This window comes from Vulpes vulpes, chromosome 1, assembly GCF_048418805.1.
Source record: "Vulpes vulpes isolate BD-2025 chromosome 1, VulVul3, whole genome shotgun sequence".
NCBI lineage: Eukaryota > Metazoa > Chordata > Mammalia > Carnivora > Canidae > Vulpes > Vulpes vulpes.
Window position 1 is genome coordinate 96,682,984 of NC_132780.1, and position 21,953 is coordinate 96,704,936.

The 21,953-nt window shown below is 36.1% G+C and overlaps 1 protein-coding gene across 1 annotated transcript in view; it reads right to left on the reverse strand.

Annotated features, from left to right (window-relative positions):
* The window catches only part of ENPP1 (ectonucleotide pyrophosphatase/phosphodiesterase 1), a 69,198-nt gene that overhangs the window by 5,447 nt on the left and 41,798 nt on the right, over positions 1–21,953 (reverse strand). Inside the window, exons 12-24 of the mRNA XM_072721009.1 lie at positions 21,500–21,608; positions 20,398–20,529; positions 18,599–18,630; positions 16,893–17,020; positions 15,468–15,537; positions 14,650–14,737; positions 12,852–13,021; positions 11,958–12,009; positions 9,888–10,042; positions 8,172–8,301; positions 3,535–3,615; positions 2,567–2,699; positions 822–984 (exon numbers count right to left, since the gene is read on the reverse strand). Coding sequence (XP_072577110.1) covers positions 822–984; positions 2,567–2,699; positions 3,535–3,615; positions 8,172–8,301; positions 9,888–10,042; positions 11,958–12,009; positions 12,852–13,021; positions 14,650–14,737; positions 15,468–15,537; positions 16,893–17,020; positions 18,599–18,630; positions 20,398–20,529; positions 21,500–21,608 — 1,443 coding nt within the window. The remainder of the gene's footprint in view (positions 1–821; positions 985–2,566; positions 2,700–3,534; positions 3,616–8,171; positions 8,302–9,887; positions 10,043–11,957; positions 12,010–12,851; positions 13,022–14,649; positions 14,738–15,467; positions 15,538–16,892; positions 17,021–18,598; positions 18,631–20,397; positions 20,530–21,499; positions 21,609–21,953) is intronic.

The following is a 21,953-nucleotide window of genomic DNA, read 5'->3' on the forward strand; positions in this document are numbered from 1 at the left end:
CAGAGATGAAACAAAAGGGATCAGTCAACATATGTGATACACCTTCCAATAATCCTCTCTCTGGTTCAAGTCCAATATTTAGTGTGTTCTAGGTATACTGCTATTATAGAATTTGGTAAAATGTTTACATTTAAGACATTGGTAGAATAGCTTTTGGAACGGTAGAGATGGAAAAGGAGTGCCTAATTAGGGACAAACATGATTTTATAATGAAGTTATATGTAGAAATTAACCTGAAATACTACCTAGCCATAACTTTAAGACTAATTTATAACAGTGCTGACACTTTGAGAATTATCAATCTAGTTTTGAAACAAGAGTAAATTTGTAGTTTAAATAAACCTGGAATTTAGCAGCTAAGCCAAATGCAGGTGCTAAGATTTGACTTTTTTTTTTTTTTTTTTAAGATTTGTTTATTTACTCATGAGAGACACAGAGAGAGAGGCAGAGACACAGGCAAAGAAGCAGGCTCCATGCAGGGAGCCTGATGCGGGACTCGATCCCAGGTCTCCAGGATCCCAAACTGAGCTGAAGGAAGATGCTCAACCACTGAGCCACCCAGGCATCCCCTAAGGTTTTACATTTTGATCTGTTTTTTGTGTTTTAACAGACAAGGGTGGTCTTCGCCAAAGATATATCATCTCGAAGTTTCGAATTTAAAACCACTCTGCAGAGTTCATGTAAAGTACATTCTTTCAAAGTACATGCATATTCACATTCTGTTTTTGCCCACAGTAATGTCAGATATGATACACACAAATATACTTATATTCATATTTTCTACACAAATTAACAAAGGTAAATTAACAAAGGCTTCTTACCACACAGCTCTCGCTGTTGTCAGCCCTGTGAGGCAAAATGAAAGCTAAGCTGTCTAAATCATCACACTGTGAGGGAGTCTGGAATGTGTCTTTACAATTTGTCAGCACAATGAAGAAGTGAGTTGGGATCAGAATTTCTTGATTATGGATGAGTCGGCTGTTTCTAGAAAACATGAAAATCTTTACTTTAAGAAAAACATAACCATCTTTTTTTAATGAATATGTCAGTAAAGTATATTTTTAGTACAATGCATCTAAAAATAAAATTCAGTCAAATAATTAAAAATATTATGAAGTTAGTGATCATAATACCTCAACATGTTCTGCCAGATTGAGAGAATTAGAGCTAGAAAACAGATGAACATGAGCCAAAAAATTTTTATTTTCTATAAAAATTTACTGAACTTCAGATTTTTTTTTTTTTTTAGTTCTACCTTAACACAGTGGAATTGGGACACTAAAGAGAAAAATCTTTCTCGAATCCCTACAACCAGGATTCCAAAGCATTATTAATTGTCTTCCAACTCTGTGCTGCTATGCACAGATGGCAGACAGAGAGGGAACTGGTTTGGGATGTTTTCTACTCCAGCCGTGCCAGAGAAGTCATGTTTCTATGAACCCTCCTTGCTTTTAAAGGGATTTTCTTTCTCATCCTGAGAACTTCTTTTAAATTGCAGCACATTTTCCAACATGTCCCTTTACCTCATCTTAATGCTATTTCCTTTGGCCTCAAAACCAGGTTTATTTATTTGTTTTTCAGTATCTTTCCAAATTTAAGTTAGTGGGAGCATTGTTTTCTATCATAACCTTATGTGGAACCGTAATATATAAAACTTATTAAAACTGAGAGCTCTGGTGGAAGGGGAAAGGCATGAAATTCTCTTCTTTACCCATTCTACTGCTATGACCTCTGAGGCAGTTATGTTGAGACCCTTATATATTTATAATAAATAGACAAACAAACAAAACCTGTCATTTTACAAACCAATGTCTGTAAATTATACATGACAAACTAATGTGTCACCGGTACATGTGTGTGAGAGTAATCCCTGAGCCCGCCTGGGAGAGCAGTTCTCCAGAAAGAGCTGAATGTCAGCATACATTTCATTCTCTTTTTCCTGTAAGCCTTAATAGCAATATTGCTTCAAAAAAATCATGCTGTTATTATTTTAAGAAAAATCAAGTGGCTTTGAAAATGTTCTGCTGCTCTCCTTTATAGAAACCACCCACTGATGGTTTGAGTCACTGATGGTGACTCAGTCTCCCTCTAAGCAACGCTAGGTAAAATCTGTGACATTCACCCAAGGTCTATACTTGGATACTACAGCTTTATTCTTCCATTCATGATGCCTCTAGCCACACCTAGTGTAGATAACACATCTAGTGGTTATCTTCTAATCACTTTATTAAGACAGTATCGTAACAATTAGCCACACAGAGAGATCTTCAACATGTATCTTAAACCTTCTTAACATATGGCAGACTTCAGTGTTTGATCTGAACTCAGGAATTACTCATCTAAACTGAGTGGGGGAGAAACAGTCTTTCTTTCCTCTAAAAAACATTTTACTGAACACTGAGCAAAACGTCAAAATTAATCAGATATTTCAAGGGGCTTCCAGTGTAATCAGAAATGTCATGTTCAGCAATATGAATAGTATCAGACAGAAAAAGCTCCACTGACTCAAATGGATGGTAATCTCAGTTGACAGCTGTTTTTAAGAGTAAATGAAATATGTTCTTACTGCCTCAAGGTCTCTGAGGAATCATAACGTCCATCATAATCAGAGTCAAACACAGGACCGCTGACAACATTGACACCATTTCTTTCCTCCACGTATCTTTGCAGAAGGGTACCATGAAAATAGTGCCATATAACTGAAACAAGAAGGAAGGAAGTCATGCCGCCATGTGAAATAACTCAATAATCTTATTCAAAATTAGAATCTGTAATAATTAAAGACAATGTCAAATCTGACTTCAGTCTTAGTGTGATGCCAAAAATACATTGTTCAGCTTTGGCCTCTGGCAGAAGAGACAGATGTTGAAATCAACACTATTTTGGGCATCCCTGACCATGTGCATCACCATGAATTTGTGATCACAGATCACCATTAGGCATTAAAAACCATGAACCTAAATGCAAGGCAGGTTATTCAGATATACTGTTAATATCCAAAAATTCCCTTTGAAATATTCGCAAGTATTCTATACGTAGAGTAAAAGCCTCCTTGTGTGCTCTATATTTTGAAATTCTATGACATCTAAAGAAAAAAATGTGTATTTATTTTTGTAAGAATTCCAAATACTGTAATAATTAATGATGATGCAAAAATCTATTCATTTTAAGATCAAAAACAATTACCAAGAACCTCCAAAAGTTAAATGGGAAAACATATTGAAAGTTAATGTGTTAGTAGGCTATATTAGTCAGATAACTTAGAAAAAATATTACATACTTTTTCCACCAAAAGATATTTATAAACATTTAAATACAAAGTAGAATAATAGACATTGGAATATATCATAATTCTAAGAGTTGTAGAAGTTTTGTGTACTGATATTGTTAAAGTTAAGAACACATAAGAACATATACCTGTAAGAATCTGTTTGATAGTCATTTAATTTAGAGGATAAGTCTTATTAATATAATTATACCTATAATATACAGAAATTCATTGAAATTGTGAGATACAGGGTTAAAATTTTTTACCTTGAAAACTCTGGTACATTGGCACTATATTAGTACTAAGCAGTGCTTCAGAATATAGTTGATTTGAACCTTTATTTAGTTCTACAAAGAAAATTAAAAAAAAGTAACTATTTCGTTCTTCATGAATAACATTAGAAATTATACTTTCTCATGGGAGGGCATTTATTTTTTATTTCTTTTTAACTTGTTTCTTTTTTTTTTAATTGGAGTTCAATTTGCCAACATATAGCATAACGCCCACTGCTCATCCCGCCAAGTGCCCCCGTCAGTGCCCATCACCCAGTCACCCCAACCCCCCGCCCACCTCCCTTTCCACAACCCCTTGTTTATTTCCCAGAGTTAGGAGTCTCTCATGTTCTGTCTCCCTCTCTGATATTTTCACTCATTTTCTCTCCTTTTCCCTTTATTGCCTTTCACTATTCTTTATATTCCCCAAATGAATGAGACCATATAATGTTTGTCCTTCTCTGACTGACTTATTTCACTCAGCATAATACCCTCCAGTTGCATCCACGTGGAAGCAAAGGGTGGGTATTTGTCGTTTCTAATGGCTGAGTAATATTCCATTGTATACATAGACCACATCTTCTTTATCCATTCATCTTTCGATGGACACCGAGGCTTCTTCCACAGTTTGGCTATTGTGGACATTGCTGCTATAAACATTAGAGTGCAGGTGTTCTGGCATTTCACTGCATCTGTATCTTTGGGGTAAATCCCCAGCAATGCAATTGCTGGGTCATAGGGTAGCTCTATTTTTAACTCTTTGAGGAACCTCCACAGTTTTCCAGAGTGGCTGCACCAGTTAACATTCCTACCAAGAGTGCAGGAGGGTTTCCCTTTCTCCACATCCTCTCCAGCATTTGTTGTTTCCTGTCTTGATAATTTTCACCATTCTCGCTGGTATCTCACTGTCGTTTTGATTTGTATTTCCCTGATGGCAAGTGATGAGGAGATTTTCTCATGTGCTTGTTGGCCATGTCTATGTCTTCCTCTGTGAAATCTGTTTACGTCTTTTGCCCATTCCATGATTGGATTGTTTATGGATCTTGGATGCTAGCCCTTTATCTGATATGTCATTGCAAATATCTTCTCCCATTCTGTAGGTTGTCTTTGAGTTTTGTTGACTGTTTCTTTTGCTGTGCAGGAGCTTTTTATCATGAGTAAGTCCTAATAATTCATTTTTGCTTTTGTTTCCCCTGCCTTCATAGAAGTATCTTGCAAGAATTTGGAGTGGCCAAGTTCAAAAAGGATGTTGCCAGTGTTCTCCTCTAGGATTTTGATGGATTCTTGTCACCCATTTAGATCTTTCATCCATTTTGTGCTTATCTTTCTGTCTGGTGTAAGAGAATGGTCAAGTTTCATTCTTCTGAATGTGGCTGTCCAATTTTCCCAGCAGCATTTATTGAAGAGACTTTTTTCCAGTAGATGGTCTTTCCTGCTTTGTCAAATATTACTTGACCGTAGAGGGTCCACTTCTGGGTTCTCTATTCTGTTCCATTGATCTATGTGTCTGTTTTTGTGCCAGTACCACACTGTCTTGATAACCACAGCTTTGTAGTACAACCTGAAATCTGGCATTGTGATGCCCCCGGCTCTGGTTTTCTTTTCCAATATTCCCCTGGCTATTCGGGTCTTTTCTGATTCCACACAAATCTTAAGATGATTTGTTCCAACTCTCTGAAGAAAGTCCATGGTATTTTAATAGGGATTGCATTAAATGTGTAAAATGCCTTGGGTAACATTTACATTTTCACAATATTAATTCTTCCAATCCATGAGCATGGAATATTTTTCCATCTCTTTGTATCTTCCTCAATTTCTTTCAGAAGTGTTCTGTAGTTTTTAGGGTATAGATACTTTACCTCTTTGATTAGGTTTATTCCTAGGTATCTTATGCTTTTGGGTGCAATTGTAAATGGGATTGATTCCTTAATTTCTCTTTCTTCGGTCTCATTGTTAGTGTATAGAAATGTCACTGGTTTCTGGGCATTGATTTTGTATCCTGCCACACTGCCGAATTGCTGTATGAGTTCTAGCAATCTTGGGGTGGAGGCTTTTGGTTTTTCTATATACAGTATCAGGTCATATGTGAAGAGGGAGAGTTTGACTTCTTCTTTGCCAATTTGAATGTCTTTCGTATTGCTGAGGCTAGGACCTCTAGTACTATGTTGAATAGTAGTGGTGAGAGCAGATATCCCTGTTGTGTTCCTGATCTTAGGGGAAACACTCTCAGTGTTTCCCCATTGAGAATGATATTTGCTGTGGGCTTTTCGTAGATGGCTTTTAAGATGTCGAGGAATGTTCCCTCTATCCCTACACTCTGAAGAGTTTTGATCAGGAATGGATGCTGTATTTTGTCAAATGCTTTCTCTGCATCTATTGAGAGGATCATATGGTTCTTGTTTTTTCTCTTGTTCATATGATCTGTCACATTGATTGCTTTATGAATGTTGTACCAGCCTTGCATCCCAGGGATAAATCCCATTTGGTTGTGGTGAATAATCTTCTTAATGTACTGCTGGATCCTATTGGCTAGGATCTTGTTGAGAATTTTTGCATCTGTGTTCATCAGGGATATTGGTCTGTAATTCTCCTTCTTGGTGGGGTCTTTGTCTGGTTTTGGAATTAAGGTGATGCTGGCCTCATCGAACAGGTTTGGAAGTATTCCGTCCCTTTCTTTTAGAACAGCTTTAGTAGATAGAATAGGTATGGTTTCTTCTTTAAACATGTGACAGAATTCCCCTGGGAATCCATCTGGCCCTGGATTTTTGTATCTTGGGAGGTTTGTGATGACTGCTTCAATTTCCTCCCTGGTTATTGGCCTGTTTAGGTTTTCTATTTCTTCCTGTTCCAGTTTTGGTAATTTGTGTTTTTCCAGAAATGCATCCATTTCTTCTAGGTTGCCTAATATTGGCATATAGCTGCTCATAAGTTTAAAAATCGTTTGTATTTTCCTGGTATTAGTGATAATCTCTCCTTTTTCATTCGTGATTTTATTAATTTGAGTGTTTTCTCTTTTGTTTTTTAAGGCTGGCTAATGGTTTATCTATGGGAGGGCATTTAAAAAAATTAGCTGAGTATCACCTTAAACTCATAAAACATTCCTAGGTACTGAGTCAAGGGAAAGTGCAATTTGTTTGGTCAAGTCCCTTAAAATAAAGTAAAATATAGATCTTTTCTTTTTCAAGATGAATTTACTAAAGAAACAAAAGTTTAATAACAGCCCCAATTGGGGATCCCTGGGTGGCTCAGCAGTTTAGCGCCTGCTTTCGGCCCAGGGCATGATTCTGGAGTCCCAGGATCAATTCCCACGTCGGGCTCCCTGCATGGAGCCTGCTTCTCTTCTGCCTCTGTCTCTACCTTTCTCTCTTTCTATGTCTCCCATGAATAAATAAATAAAATCTTTAAAAAAAAATAACACCCCCAATTTAAATATATTCAAATTTCAACTAAAATGTATTGACAACCCTCTCTCCTTACACTCTTCCAATAGTGAGAAGAAAAAAAGAGAATATATGGCTTCAGAACAGTACTTACTACCCAGAAAAAACATCGTAGGATGCCTGCCACTAATTATTGTATAAGACTTCTTTGTATAGATTTTTGGCATGGGCCTGGTCTATTTTTATAAAGCAATAGTCAAGTTCTGACTTCAGACACTTACTCTGGGGATTGGACTGGATATTAAGAATATTTGAGCACTTGGAGCCTTCTGATTTTTGCCTTTTTTTTTTAATTTTTTAATTTTATTTTTTTATTTTTGCCTTTTTTAAAAAAGATTTTATTTATTTATTCATGAGTGACACACACAGAGAGAGAGAGGGAGAAACAAAGGGAGAGGGAGAAGCAGGGTTCATGCAGGAAGCCTGATGTGGGACTCGATCCCAGGACTCCAGGATCACGCCCTGGGCCAAAGGCAGACGCTCAACCGCGAGCTACCCAGGTGTCCCTGATTTCTGCCTTTTAAGGCCAGTCTCAAAACATCTTCTCATTAACCCACAAATGTGCCGCATTAAAAATAAACACAACTTCAAAAAAGAAAAAAAAGCCATTCCCTAGCAGCTCCATCTCCGTGAAAGAGCAAGTACACCTAGGCTCTGCCTATTCCTAATTCTTTGACAAATTACTTTTCCTTTTTAAAAAATTTTTATTAAAATTTTTTTTTTAATTTATTTGAGAGAGAGGGAGAGAGCATGACTGACAAGTGGTAGGAGAATGAGGGGCAAAGGGAGAGGGAGAAGCAGGCTCCCTGATGCGCAGGGAGCATGACATCCCAGGACCCTGGGATCGTGACCTGAACCGAAAGCAGACACTTAACCGACTGGGCCACCCAGGCACCCCTACATTTTTCCTTGTAAGAAACAAAAGATATTTCCTTCCTAAGAACCCTGATATATCCTTCTGTTCCAAGTTTTCTCAAATTCCATGTCAAAGGAATGTAGAAACGTGAAGAATGTTCTTTTTTCTAAAATTCAAGTTTTAGGCACTGGAAACTTTTCCCTAATAGTTATACTTTTCATTCACAATTTTCACCAATAAAAAAAAAAACAAGATATGTACTCTGCCTCATAAGGAAAAGAAAAGGAAGACAGAAAGAGGACAAGAGAGAAAAGGTCAGAGACTTAGAAACTTACGTGGTGGGTAGAGGAACCCATAACTCAGTTCAGCATTATTTTTATAAAAGGAACACTTATGGATAGGACTCAGAGGAATTCGAAGATCCTGGTAAAGACAGTTGGAAAAGTCTTCTGTAGAGAAACTGTCCTGAACAACAAAATGAAAACAGCCATCAAGTATCACACATATACAAGAAGATTGCTTTGAGTAGCTGAAGGTGAATAACACCATACAATTATAGAGCTCCAGCTGTCCTCCACCATTTCCCCATTTTTCTAGTAGTATATTCATCTTTTTTCTAAAGATGTAAATGTAAAACCTCTTTAAGATATTAAGGATATTAGACATCTGTCGTATATGTGCAAATATTTTCCTATTATGCTGGCTCATTTTGTGGACACTGGTTTTGTTTGGTCAATTGCAAACCGACTGAGGATGAAATGCTGTTTTGGGGGAGACCTGAGTCTTTCATACGCAACTACACAGACTATAAAGCTAGGAGTGGGGAGCCACTGAACAATAATGCGGCATGAAAACCTCAGGAGTACTGATGACAATATATGCGGCTTTGATTATATAAGAAAACTGAACATTTGAACAGAATTAAAGAACACTGTAATTAAGGCTTTAAACAACAGTACATCTGCTGGGGACCTACAAAACACCACACAGACTCTCATATATCACAAAGTCAAGTAAAAAAATGTATTTAGAGTGTTGGAAAATAGTCTTCAAAATTACAACAATCAAATTTATGGTAGAAACTTTATGTAAACTTTATGTAATCATGTGAATATGTGCAGGTACATTGTGTGTGTGCATATACATATGTATACACACACACACACACACACATATTTAACACAGTAATTACATATATACACACACATATCCCTATCTTTTTATTTGGCTTTCTCAGTGAGTATTAACAATAGTTTTATTCTTTAAATCCAGCTGCTACACTCAGTTAAGCTCTCTCAAATCCCCTTTCCATCCCTTAAGGGCATCCTGTAGCTTGCCTGGCATTCACTTTCTAAAAATCTGGTCTAGTTTAAAACTTCAATTTGATTAAAATCTAAATCTCATCCCCTCCTCCATTCTCTCTTCCAAGGCCCATCTTCCGTTTCTCTTTGTATCACAGTAGCCAGGGGGCAGGGGGCAGGGGGAATGATGGTCTTATTCTGAGGTATTTGCCCTCTTCACCCCCAACTCTTTTCAAGGCCTTCCTATGTTCTGGGAGGTGGACAGGACCCCAGCCTCTCCCTGGTTTGGTTTGGGGGTCGTCCTGTGAGTGGTATATACAGGGAGGTTACTGAGCTTTAACAGCCTCCCCCATTAGTGAGGACCCCCTCAGGTGAGCGCAGCTGAGGAAGATCCTTTGTGCTCACACATCTATGTATTTAGAGATGAAGAACTGTGCCTGACTAAAAAATTGATTTTGCAAAATTGTAAAGTAGAATCATAAGATAGTAAAATGAACAAAAAGCATGGGAGGAACTCCTATTACATGCACATCCCTCATTTCACAGAAGAAATCCGTGGAGTCGCATAGCTAGTTAGTGGCAGAGCTAGAACCAGAACCTAATTTTCAGACTCCCAGTTTAGTGACCTTCTAACTCAGGAATTGAGTATAGAGCCAAGATTAACTGACCAAAATTAACTATGCTTTCAATGTTTTGCTTCACGATAATTTGAAATATCCACACATAGCTAAAGAGGAGACCAATACTTGCATTTCTGTCGACAGTGTAAGATGTCCAAAGGGGCATCAGGATGTCATGGCTGTAACCACTCACAAACTGGTGCTGGTATAGAAGACAGACTGTGGTGTTCTTCTGGATAACTCTGGGTCTTCCATAAGGTAAAGTGCCGCGCTTAATAACCTTCTCTTGGGTCATAGGGGAATAACGAAACCACCATTCAAACATACTTACTGTGAGTTCTATGACAATATATAATGATACATTCATCCAATTCTTTCCTCTAATTTTCCTACTGAAAAGTGATTTTTAACTGTAAAAAAAAACCCCTAATTACAAAGAACAGAACCATGAACGATTAAGAAAACAAAAGAGATTCACTATAGTTTTTGCCCATGAAGATTCTGAAAGATCAACATAATATCAAGATATCACAAGAGGACACTATATGAAATTGCTAGAAATTTCAGCAACTAGGACTTAAAAGAATATTACTAAAATTCTTAGCATTATTTTAATGATTTATTCTTCAGGGAAAACTACAGACAGAGAAATTTCTGGGTGATGCATGATGTGCTTAGAAAGTAAAAAATTCACAGCCGAAATTATGAGATTGAGCTGAATGAAGCATTAATAAGATAGGCCATTTATTGTATTTTTGCCAAGTATCAAGTGCTTTGTAGAGTCTTTTGTATACATCATCTAACTTAATTCTTACATAGCCCTATGAATTAAGGTTATATGCCCCATTATACAGATGAGTAGTTTACAGGGATTGAATACTTTATCCATGGACATACAGTTCCTATGCTCATATTCAAACACTGATCAGTTCCAGAAGTGTCATCCTTTACCAGAACTCTTTGCCATTACAGAGCCATCAAAGATTTCTCTAAACATTTACAGGGCTTTTTTATTTCATTTGATCTGATTTGATTTTTATGTTATGTTATTCTGTTTTTGAGAGAGAGAAAGAGAGAGTGAGACACATGCAAGAGGGGGGAGGAGAGAGGGAAAGGGAGTGAGAGCATCCCAAGCAGACTCCAAACTCAGTGTGGAGCTCGATGTAGGGCTCAATCTCATGACACTGAGATCATGACCTAAACCAAAATCAAAATCAAGAGCCGGATGCTTAATTGACAGAGCCACCCAGGTGCTCCAAATTTAAAGAGATTTTATATAAGCAAATTCAACTTTGGAATGATGCAGAATTCACTTTTATTCCAGAAGGAAAAAACTGAGCCAAGTAACTAAAGGATCAGAGACTATATCAATGTGTATCAGAGACCATATCAAAGTGATGCTGAACATCCCAGTCACAACTGATGAATGTTAACAGTTGTCTGTATATTAAGCATACATAATTTTCATTCAAAAGTTATGAAGAAATAACTTTAGATAAATAATTTATACACTCAGAACTAAGAACCAAGTGAAATAGAAATTTAACAGGTGTTTACAATTGAAATCTGAGGGTCTCTTATAGGACCTATTAAAATCCTCAAAATCTCAAACCACCTCCACTATGTTCATAAAGAGTAATTCAGCTTCCATTAAATATATGATGTGCTTTAAAGATTCCTTCTTTCTTTATGATGAACAGTCTAGAGTGTCAAGCAATGATATCTCTTTGTTTCCTCAGGTGGTCCTCCACCACTACTACCTTTAAGTTATTGGTTGTTCTCTCTCTCTCTCTCTCTCTTTTTTGAGTTCTCTATGGTCTTTTTTAAATTTTATTATTTTTTTTATTGGAGTTCAATTTGCCAACATGTAGCATATCACCCAGTGCTTATCCCATCAAGTGCCCCCCTCAGTGCCTGTCACCCATTCACCCCAACCCCCCACCCACCTCCCTTTCCACCACCCCTTGTACATTTCCTAGAGTTAGGAGTCTCTCATGTTCTGTCACCCTCTGATTCTTCCCACTCATTTTCTCTCCTTTCCCCTCTATCCCCTTCACTATTTTTTATATTCCCCAAATGAATGAGACCATATAATGTTTCATTGTTCTCAACTAATGTCCCCAAACCAACTTTCTGTGGTTGATACTGTTGAGAAAAAGCCTGCTTCCACATTCTAAGCTCAAGAGTAAACATGTCTTACCTTCTGCCACAGTCAAATTCAACTGTGTCTCAAAATCTGTAACTGGCAAAACCTAAAAAGGTAATAGTACTATTTTAAGTAACAAGAGACATGGGGTTTTATTTTGTTTTTGTCTTAAGACATGCTTTAATCTTGAAAGAAACAACTTCTACAACAGCCTGATTATTCTATCATGGGACAAAGGTAAAACCATCTTGTACAAGTGAAAGTTATTTTTTTGAAGAAGAGGATAAAAGGTCAGATGACAGCTACAAAAAGACAAAACTGTTACATAAGCCCAACAGTATGAATGAAAAATGAGAATTGCTGCTTTATCATTTTATCACTATTCTTATAGTCTTTCTTTGAGCCTAAAACAAAATGGAAAGCATAAAATCAACTGCTCCCCAAATCTCTAAGGACACTATCAATTTTGTTCACTTGTCACATATTTTTATCTTCTTACAACTGTATGTGAAGATAGGAGTAAAAAAGAAACAGTGCCATATATTCATTTCATACCAAAAGAAATGTGATTTTCCCTCTAAATTTAAAATAAATTGAGATATATTTTAGAGAAAGAATACTGTGATTGGTTTATAATAAAGACCTCACTGCTAGGATAACAGCACAGATTCTCATGATTCAAGATGCTCCAGGACTTAGCTGGACTTCTCCCAACCTGCACCTAAGTCAAGTCACAGCACCAAGGGATAGAGACAGAGGTGAAAATGCAAAAACTAGGGAGAGGAAAAATAAACAATAAAAGTGGTGCAGCGTTCTACCAGAATTAAACATAAATATATATTTATGCCCACTCATAGATTTTAATTTGACCATTAATTGTTTCTAGAACACAAGCTATGCAGAGGGTCCCGTAAGATCAAACTGGGCTACGTTTTTGAAGATACTTACTGAGGGATCGCATGAGCAGTCAAGGTTATGTCTGGGGGCTCTTGTGAAGGGGCACTGTACCATGGGATGAACTTCTTTGGGGTTCTTTGGGGTGTAGACAGGATTCTTTAGAAGGTGGTTAAGACTTCCATGAGTTCCATTATTAGGAGCAGGTGTCAAATTCAGTAAATCTGCATAATTCCAAGAATGATAAATCGTTAGAGGTTTCAAAATCAAATAAACAGTAGACTTATCCTTTGATTTTTATTTTTTTAAACCCTATCTATAAAAGAGTTTACTCTCCTAAAATGAAACTGTAACACTCTCTTGAATTTTAGAGCATTTATGACTAAGGTATTCTTAATGGAATTACTGATACGTATGCTGTAGTTCTCTATAGAAACTTCTGAATTTTAATGTGTAGGATAGTTACCACCATTAGTATGCTTATTATATGCCAACCACTGTGCTAATATATTTTTCTTGCTTAATCCTCAAAACAATTTAATAAGTTATTGTCAATACTTGGTAGATGAGTAATCACAGTGTTTTGCTCAAGGCCTCAAAGCTTTAATGGAGTAAGACCTAGGATTCAAAACTAGCTTAGTCTGAGTCTGACTCATGCTCTTGGTAATAACAACAGCAAACACGGGTGCCTATGTGGCTTAGTCAGTTAAGCATCTGCCTTCAGCTCATGATCCCAGGGTCCTGGGATCGAGTCCCACATGTGGCTCCCTGATCAGTGAGGAATTTGCTTCTTCCTCTGCTCCTCCCCCACTTATTCTCTCTCTCTCTCTCTCTCTCTCTCTCTCTCACACACACACACACACACACACACATACATAAATAAATAAATAAAATCTTTAAAAATAAAATAGCAAACACTTCTATAGTAAAGCACTTAGGATGTGCTGGGCATTGTTTTAAGTGCTTTAGGACATATTAATTCATTTAAAAATATAGGTTTCCACTGAAAGAATTACACTGAGGACATATTTAAGTTTTGCAAATGCCTGGTATCATTATCAGAAAAAGGAAGTAATATTTAAAACACATATCTGACCATAAAAGTATTAATTATATGGTCTCATTCATTTGGGGAATATAAATAATAGTGAAAGGGAATAAAGGGGAAAGGAGGAAAAATAAGTGGGAAATATCAGAAAGGGAGACAGAACATGGAAGACTCCTAACTCTGGGAAACGAACTAGGGGTGGTGGAAGGGGAGGTGGGCGGGGGGTGGGGGTGACTGGGTGGCGGGCACGAAGTGGGCACTTGACAGGATGAGCACTGGGTGTTATTCTGTATGTTGGCAAATTGAACACCAATAAAAAATAAATTTATTATTAAAAAAATAAAATAAGAAAATTACTAATTAAGAAAGTACAGAGTAAACCAAGAATGTATCTAATGAGTCCTCCTCAATTTCTACCACCTTGACACTGTCATCCATTCAACTATGATTACTACCAGAGGCTCTGCCTGTTTGGTGTACCCTTCAGACTCCAAACTCTCTCAGGCTTCCCCCCAGGCCTGTTTCAAATGTTATATAATTAAGCCCAAGTCCTGGCAAAATGTGAGGCATTGGGGATGTACCTGCTCTGGATGTTCCAGTTTACCTGTGTGCAGCCTAGTGGAAGAAACATTTGTAATCAGATGGCATGGTCCCCATACTTTTTTTCAATGACTCCAGGTCAGGAAGAAGATCTGTTTCCCCTCATCACCCTCTCTATAAAGGAGCCCACCACGTGGCCTACTTTGGATAGTCCTATATCAGCTCTGTTTTCAGACAAAATGAAAGAAGCCTGTTCACACTTACCACATATTAAATTATAGACTTCAATATTTTCAAAGGAGTCAACTTCAATGTTGTGCTTGAATCCAGGTCCATAGCCAATAAAGAGGGCCTAGATTGGCCAGAAAAGTCAGTTTGTCAATTCATTTCAGCTATGTATGTAGTCAGTGACAAAAACTATTTTATATTATCCACACTGTCTGTATATGTATAAACTGGTTAAGATAATGGGAAAAATGCTTGTGTCCATGAACTCCATGGGATACTGTTTTAACCCATGGTGCACATTTAATCTAAGGACACATGGGCTATTTCTCTCAGCTTTACTGCAATCCTGACTTGACAGTCAGAACAGATGATCAGATGATGAAATCATTGCTCATCTGTAAAATGGGATATAAATGTCACCCTGCTCACCACACACAGTGCAGTAGGAATCAAATTAATCATTGTGAGTATATTTTGAAATTTTAAATTGTTAGTTAAATATAAGGCATTATCTTCATTTAGGAAAAAAGCATGATATCTTTTCCCCTATTAAATCACTAGTTTTCATTTACTATAGAGCAATATTCTTAATGGAGCAGAAATACAGGCAAAATAACTATTAGAAATTTAGTCTAAGGTAAAAATCACAAGTTCATGAAACACGAATATAACATTTTAACAAAATTCTATTAATGTAATGCCCAAAGTAAAACAGCTATATAAAATTATATGCTTCATTAATTTTCATTCAAGACATATAATCACATTCTATGTTTCTAAGTCTATAATATAACTTCATACAGTTTTCTTCAGATATAAACTATCATTTTTTAAAGTATAACAAGTTTACTTACTTGCATATTTGAAAACAAATTGTCAGAACCATGGAATCCACTTCCACAATGTTTTCTTTCTGAAGGATTCCTAATTTTGACATAGTATGAATTAAAGACGTAAAGTCTATTCATAGTACCAAATTTATAATCATGACATTATTTATGTTAATAAAGAATAAGGCCCTATTTTGTTAAACAAAGCAAAAAAAAAAAAAAAGCAAACAAAGTCACCTGGCTTGGAAAGAATTAACTGGCCACCCTTATCTTTTATTTTGTAGATAAATCAACTCTATAAGCAATATAGCATAGAGGAGAAAAGACATAAGCATTGACACAGAGTTGATTCTGAATGCTGACTAGGCTATTTACTAGCTGTGACTTTAGCAAGCTAGTTTTCTTTCCTTGGTTTCAATTTTGTCGTTTTTGGTTATTTGTACAAATTAAATGGTTTAGTCTAAAGAAATCTTTGGAATATAATAGATGTCATTGAAATATTAGTTCTCTCATGAGGGTAAAGACCACCACTTCCTTCATATTTTTCTTCCAGACACTAAAAGTACAGCTCTCTAGTAAATGGAGTGAAACATTAACTGAATCCTTGTTCATTGCTTAGGCTTTGCTTTATCATCCCTGACTTCCTGGCAACCATCAAAAGAGTTAATTATCATGTTTTGAGATATTAACAATATTAACCATTCAAATAGTTTTCCAACACACCAAAAAACTGAGGTGAAAAACAACTCTGTAAAATGAAGAAAGTAATCGTTCATTATAAAGAGGTTCTACCAATTAATTGCTGGATTTATATTTATTTATTTAAGTATTTATTTGTTTGTTTGTTTATTTATCTGGCAGACAGAGAGAAAGAGTAAGCACAAGCAGGGGTAGTGGCAGAGGGAAAAATAGAAGCAGGTTTCCTGCTCAGGAGCTCCATCCCAGGACCATTGGATCATGACTCGAGTTGAAGGCAGCCGCTTAATGAACCACCCAGGCACCCTATTTGCTGGATTTAAAGGTATTAGTAGGACAGCTGTAATGTGCAGCAGGGATACAATGGTAAGTGGTAGTACAAATGTAGAACATAAGAAATAATCATATGGATGTGAGCAGAGGAGTGGTATCTAGCTGGGGGTGAATGGCTCTCCCCAGGGAAACTCTGGCAATGTCTAGAGACACTTTTGGTTGGCACAACTGTGGAAAGGGTGCTTTTTAATCTAATGGTTAGAAGCCAGGGATGCTTTCAAATATCCTGCAATGTCAAGGACACCACAAAGAATTATCTGACCCAAAAGGTCAACAGGCCAAGGTTAAGAAATTCCAGGATAGTGTGGAGAGAATCTATTTGTACAATTTTCATATAATAAGATTGTTGGAAAGGGGCCAATGGTTACATTGAATTACTAACATATGAGGCTAAGTTTATCTGGAAGCCATCAAACTTACAATGCGAGTTGCCACTGAGGGTCCAAATAGAATGTCAAGGGCTCAATCCTGTCATTTTTGGCAAAATGCATACGCTTCGGTAAGAAATGTTTCAGATAAGGTTTGAAGTGCTGGTTTGGTTCCCGGCACTGAAATTATAGGAGGTAAAGAAAAAATCTTATTTCCATATCTTTTTAGGTGTAAACTTCTCTTGAAATTGCTTAATTCTGTACGAATTTTTTCTGATAAAATTTTTACCAGACTGCTCAATAAGTCACAGATACAAAAATAACTGAGTTCTTACTAGTTATATAATGTACCAGTTGACCATTCCCAACAATTCAACACTCAAATTTTTTTTTTTTTTTTTTTTTTTTATTTATGATAGTCACAGAGAGAGAGAGAGAGGCAGAGACACAGGCAGAGGGAGAAGCAGGCTCCATGCACCGGGAGCCTGACGTGGGATTCGATCCCGGGTCTCCAGGATCGCGCCCTGGGCCAAAGGCAGGCGCCAAACCGCTGCGCCACCCAGGGGTCCCAACACTCATATTTTTTACAAGAAATCAGACTTCATAAAAACCCACAAACTCAAAAAAAAAAAAAAAAACCCACAAACTCTTAAGACTTTGGCACTCAGTTTTGTTATTACTGATTATATTATTTTCAAACACTTAGAACTACAATGTCAAGAATTTTAATACTTAAAACATACCATGTAAAAAACTGTACTGTAGATAACTTATCAACAAGACAGACATTTATTTTTTAAATAGGTATAAAAAGACTGCTAGGAAATATGTAATAATGTTAACAGTACCTATGGTAAAATAGCTATAGATTTTTTCCTTCTGTTTTTTCCAATTATTTCTTTTATTTAAAAAAAAAGATTTATTCATTCATGAGAGACACACACACACAGAGAGAGAGAGAGAGAGAGAGAGAGAGAGGCAGAAACACAGGCAAAGGGAGAAGCAGTTTCTATACAGGGAGCCCAATGTGGGACTCTATCCTGGATCCTTGGGATCATGCCCTGAGCTGAAGGCAAACTCTCAACCACTGAGCCACCGAGGCGTTTCTCCAATTATTTCTTTACTGTCATAAAAATGAAACAATGACAATAAACGAATTCTTTAAAATTTTTTTAATTAATTAATTTATTTGAGAGAGAAAGAGACAGTGTGCATGCATGTGTGTTGGGGAAGGAGGAACACAGGGAAAGAGAGAGGCAGACTCCCTAGTGAGCAGGGAGCCTGACATGGCCTCAGTCTTGGGTTCCTGAGCTCATGACCTGAGCTGAAGGCAGATATTTAACCCACAGAGGCACCCAGGCACACCCTTAAAAACTTTCAATGCTAGCTTATTGGGAAATATCCTCAAAGTTATTTAAAAACAACAGAGCAGGATCCCTGGGTGGCACAGCGGTTTAGCGCCTGCCTTTGGCCCAGGGCGCGATCCTGGAGACCCGGGATCGAAGCTTCTCCCTCTGCCTATGTCTCCGCCTCTCTGTGTGTGTGTGTGACTATCATAAATAAATAAAATTTAAAAAAAATAATAAAAATAAAAAAATAATAAAAAATAAAAATAAAAACAACAGAGCATATAAATGTTGGCCCATACACTCAAAAATTCTAATGCTAAAACCCCAAGAACAGATACTGAACCCTCTTTCTAAACACATATTAAACAAACAAACAATAACTAGATAATGGAGACATAAAGATACTTACAGAAAGATTTCTGGCAAGATCTTCATAATTAACTGAAGGGGGACAAAGATAAGAATTATTGTTGATGGTATGCTACAATTAAAACAAAAGTGCTGCATGTCAAACTCAAACTCTATATTAAAATATCAAAATATGTTTCAAGCACCTTATTTAAATCATTAGTTATTGGCAAGATTGAGAAGGCAACCACCCCATGCCTCTAAAATTATGTCATATTGTTCAATGAAAAGGCAAGTTACAGAATAACTTTCTATCCATTCATCTGTTAATTTATATATGTGTCCACCCATCTGACCACCCACTTATCTGTCCATGCACCTAGATCTAGAACGATTTCAAGGTATAAAAATTAAAAAACAAACATGTTTTATATACGCATACCAGATATCTGGAAAGACATATCCCAACCTAACAAGATTTATCTCTAGAGAGAGGAAATGAGTCATGAATTAGGGAGATTTAGGGAAACTGTTATGTTTTACTTTACATATTTTGATATTCAGTAATTCTAGAATTTCCAAATAAAAAGGAAACAGGGGAACTTAGAAGAGAGGGCAAGTAGACTAGCTTTGAAACTGAATTTGCAAAGCAAGATTTAGTGTATTCTGTGCTACAAATCAATAAATGTCTAGCTTTCCAAAGATCCTTCTAGTATACTTTATATAAACTTGAGAAAATTACTCAGATAAAAGAACATGTATTATAAATATATTTTATGTATGTATACTGATAAATAAATATAGATACAGTTTTTGCTTTAATTTGGGAAACAGAAGCCTAAGGAGATAAGGGTGTGGTCAAAGCTTAGCCATCCCATCCTAAACAGCTGTGGGCACTGCCTCTGCCTGCATACTTTTTATAACAGGTTTTACAATAATTGTATACTACTTTTATAAATTAAAAAACTACTAATTAAAACTTGCCATGCATATACAGAGTCTGTGCTTAGTGTCACTACATTGTTTAATATTTGCATAAACATTTTCCTGCAGTGACATCTATTTCTCCTTATGGATATTCAACATGACACATACAGCACCACACTGCCCAAACCTAATTCTGATAAATGTCAGACAAGCTTTTTATCTCTTTCTATTTCAAAGTTTACTGTAGTAGAGAGATAAACAGGACCTGCTGTAGGCATCTGGAAGTTAACAAAGATGGCAATCAAGAAGTGGCTACAACAGAGGTTCAAACAGTTAGCAAATGGACCTCACTTGCCAAAGAATTAATATTTAAAACCATTTCTTGGCAGGTGGGGTTCCACATGTGTCAGGACAGAATGTGAAGAAATTTTTTCTCCATTTACAAAACACATTCTTACTCTGTTTTGGAATGGTCAAGGAAAAGTCATTTATGAGGACAAAAACCAGTTGTTCATAGAATTTTAAGAATTACGGAATTGCCAACATTCCTCCTCATAATGGAATATTATTCTATAACAGCTCTAAGCTATTTTAATGGAATGTTATTAAACTTGAATATGTGTAGCTGAACTTTTCAGTTTTTTTTTTTTGTACAAGTATTCTTGAACCTAATACAAGTAAAACACATACTTCAACATAAAATTGTACTAAGTTCATCAAATAATATGTTTAGCAATGAACAACAAAGATAAGTGGTTGGACCTGTGTCCTCATACCCAGTCCCCTTATAGAATCCCTCTGAGTACCAAAGATCTGCATTGGAGAACTAATCATGAAAAAGAAATTAACTTTGATGCACTTTAGTGAAGAGACATAGTAATTTAGAGGAAAGTATTATAAATATAATCCAAGTTAGCATCCATGTATACTTACATGAAAAGTACTTATTTGGGACATCAGAGGGTCTCAATCGAGCTGCAGGTCCATATACAATTTTGATATCTTTAACATCTCCCAAATATTTATTCAGATATACATATTTCTTGCAACTGCCTTGTTCCATGCCTGGGAGAAAAAAAATTCCCAAACATTTTGCAATTTTAACAAGGAATTTAAATGTAGAAGAGAATTTCTTTTACCTCCAAAATTTATTTCAATAATTATATGCTCAGTGCTTATGTTTGTTAAACATCTAATAGGTAAGACATAGAATTTCAGCTATATATACTGTTCCACTTCAAAAAAAAACAAAGAACTTTTTCCCTTCTTTCATCCACAATTCATTTACTGTTTCTTTTTATTTATGTATATAGTAACTTTATGTGAGTGAGGAGGAATATCACAGTTTCAGACTGAAAAGGAAAGCCCACTTATTTTCCCTAAATCACCCAAAATACTAATGGTAGCATAAAATTCTCAGTCTCATTCCAGAACTGCAGCTTCTTTGGCATAGAACTTCTTACAACTGTTTCTAGAAATAGCTTTTAGTAATTATTTCTGAAGCAAACAGTAACACGAGAAAATAAATAAGAATTTGTTTTCTATTTTCTTATATACTCATTACTTCTGTACTCCCAAGGCTATTACTGTTCTAAGATCAAAGTAAAAAATGAAATTAACATAGTGCTAAAATTAATTTATACTGCTTCTGAAATCAGATTTATCATGGTAAAGAAAATAGAAAAAGCACCCAACAATGGGCTCAAATGAAATCTAAAATTGTTAGACTAGATTTACCAAAATTTATTATTAAATAACGTTGTTTTAACTATTCAGAATTCCTGGTATAAACCTTCCCCAAATCAGGAGATGGGTGTATTGTCATTGATAGGCTTTTAGGTTTCTGTTAATTTTGTGTTTTACTCGTACTTTATGTTTAATATAATTTTTTTCTAAAAACTTTCCACAAAAAACTACATTTAAAAAAAAGAATTAACTATAACAAACAGAAGAAATAATGAAACAATAACCAATCAAGGAAACTTCTTTTTGGCACCATTTAACCTGAAGGGTAAATGATACAAATTCAGATTACCATGGTCTGATATAAGGATGAGGTTCAGGCATCGATGCAAGTTCAGCCCTTTCAGGCCATCCATCAGCATGCCAACCATGTTGTCAACCCTCTGCAATGCTCTGATGACCTAAGAGAGGGAAGCAATTTCATATGATGGATTCCATACCAATGGCTATTTCTGTATCTGTTAATAAAGGGAACGTTCAGTGTATGCTATGATAAACTGACTTACATTAGGCTAAGACAGGTCAGTTAAGACAATACTCATTAACAAAAGAAGGGCCCAAATCCCATACGTGCTCAATTATAAATATTAGGAATGACACCAGCTGATCTGTTTGTCTTAACTGCCAGATGTCAAAATTATTCATGAAATGCTTTTTATAATTCTTTGTATTTGATTTCTAAAATTAGAATTCTTAGGAATACAACCTATTATTTCCTTCCAAACTACATGTATTTTGCACAACTT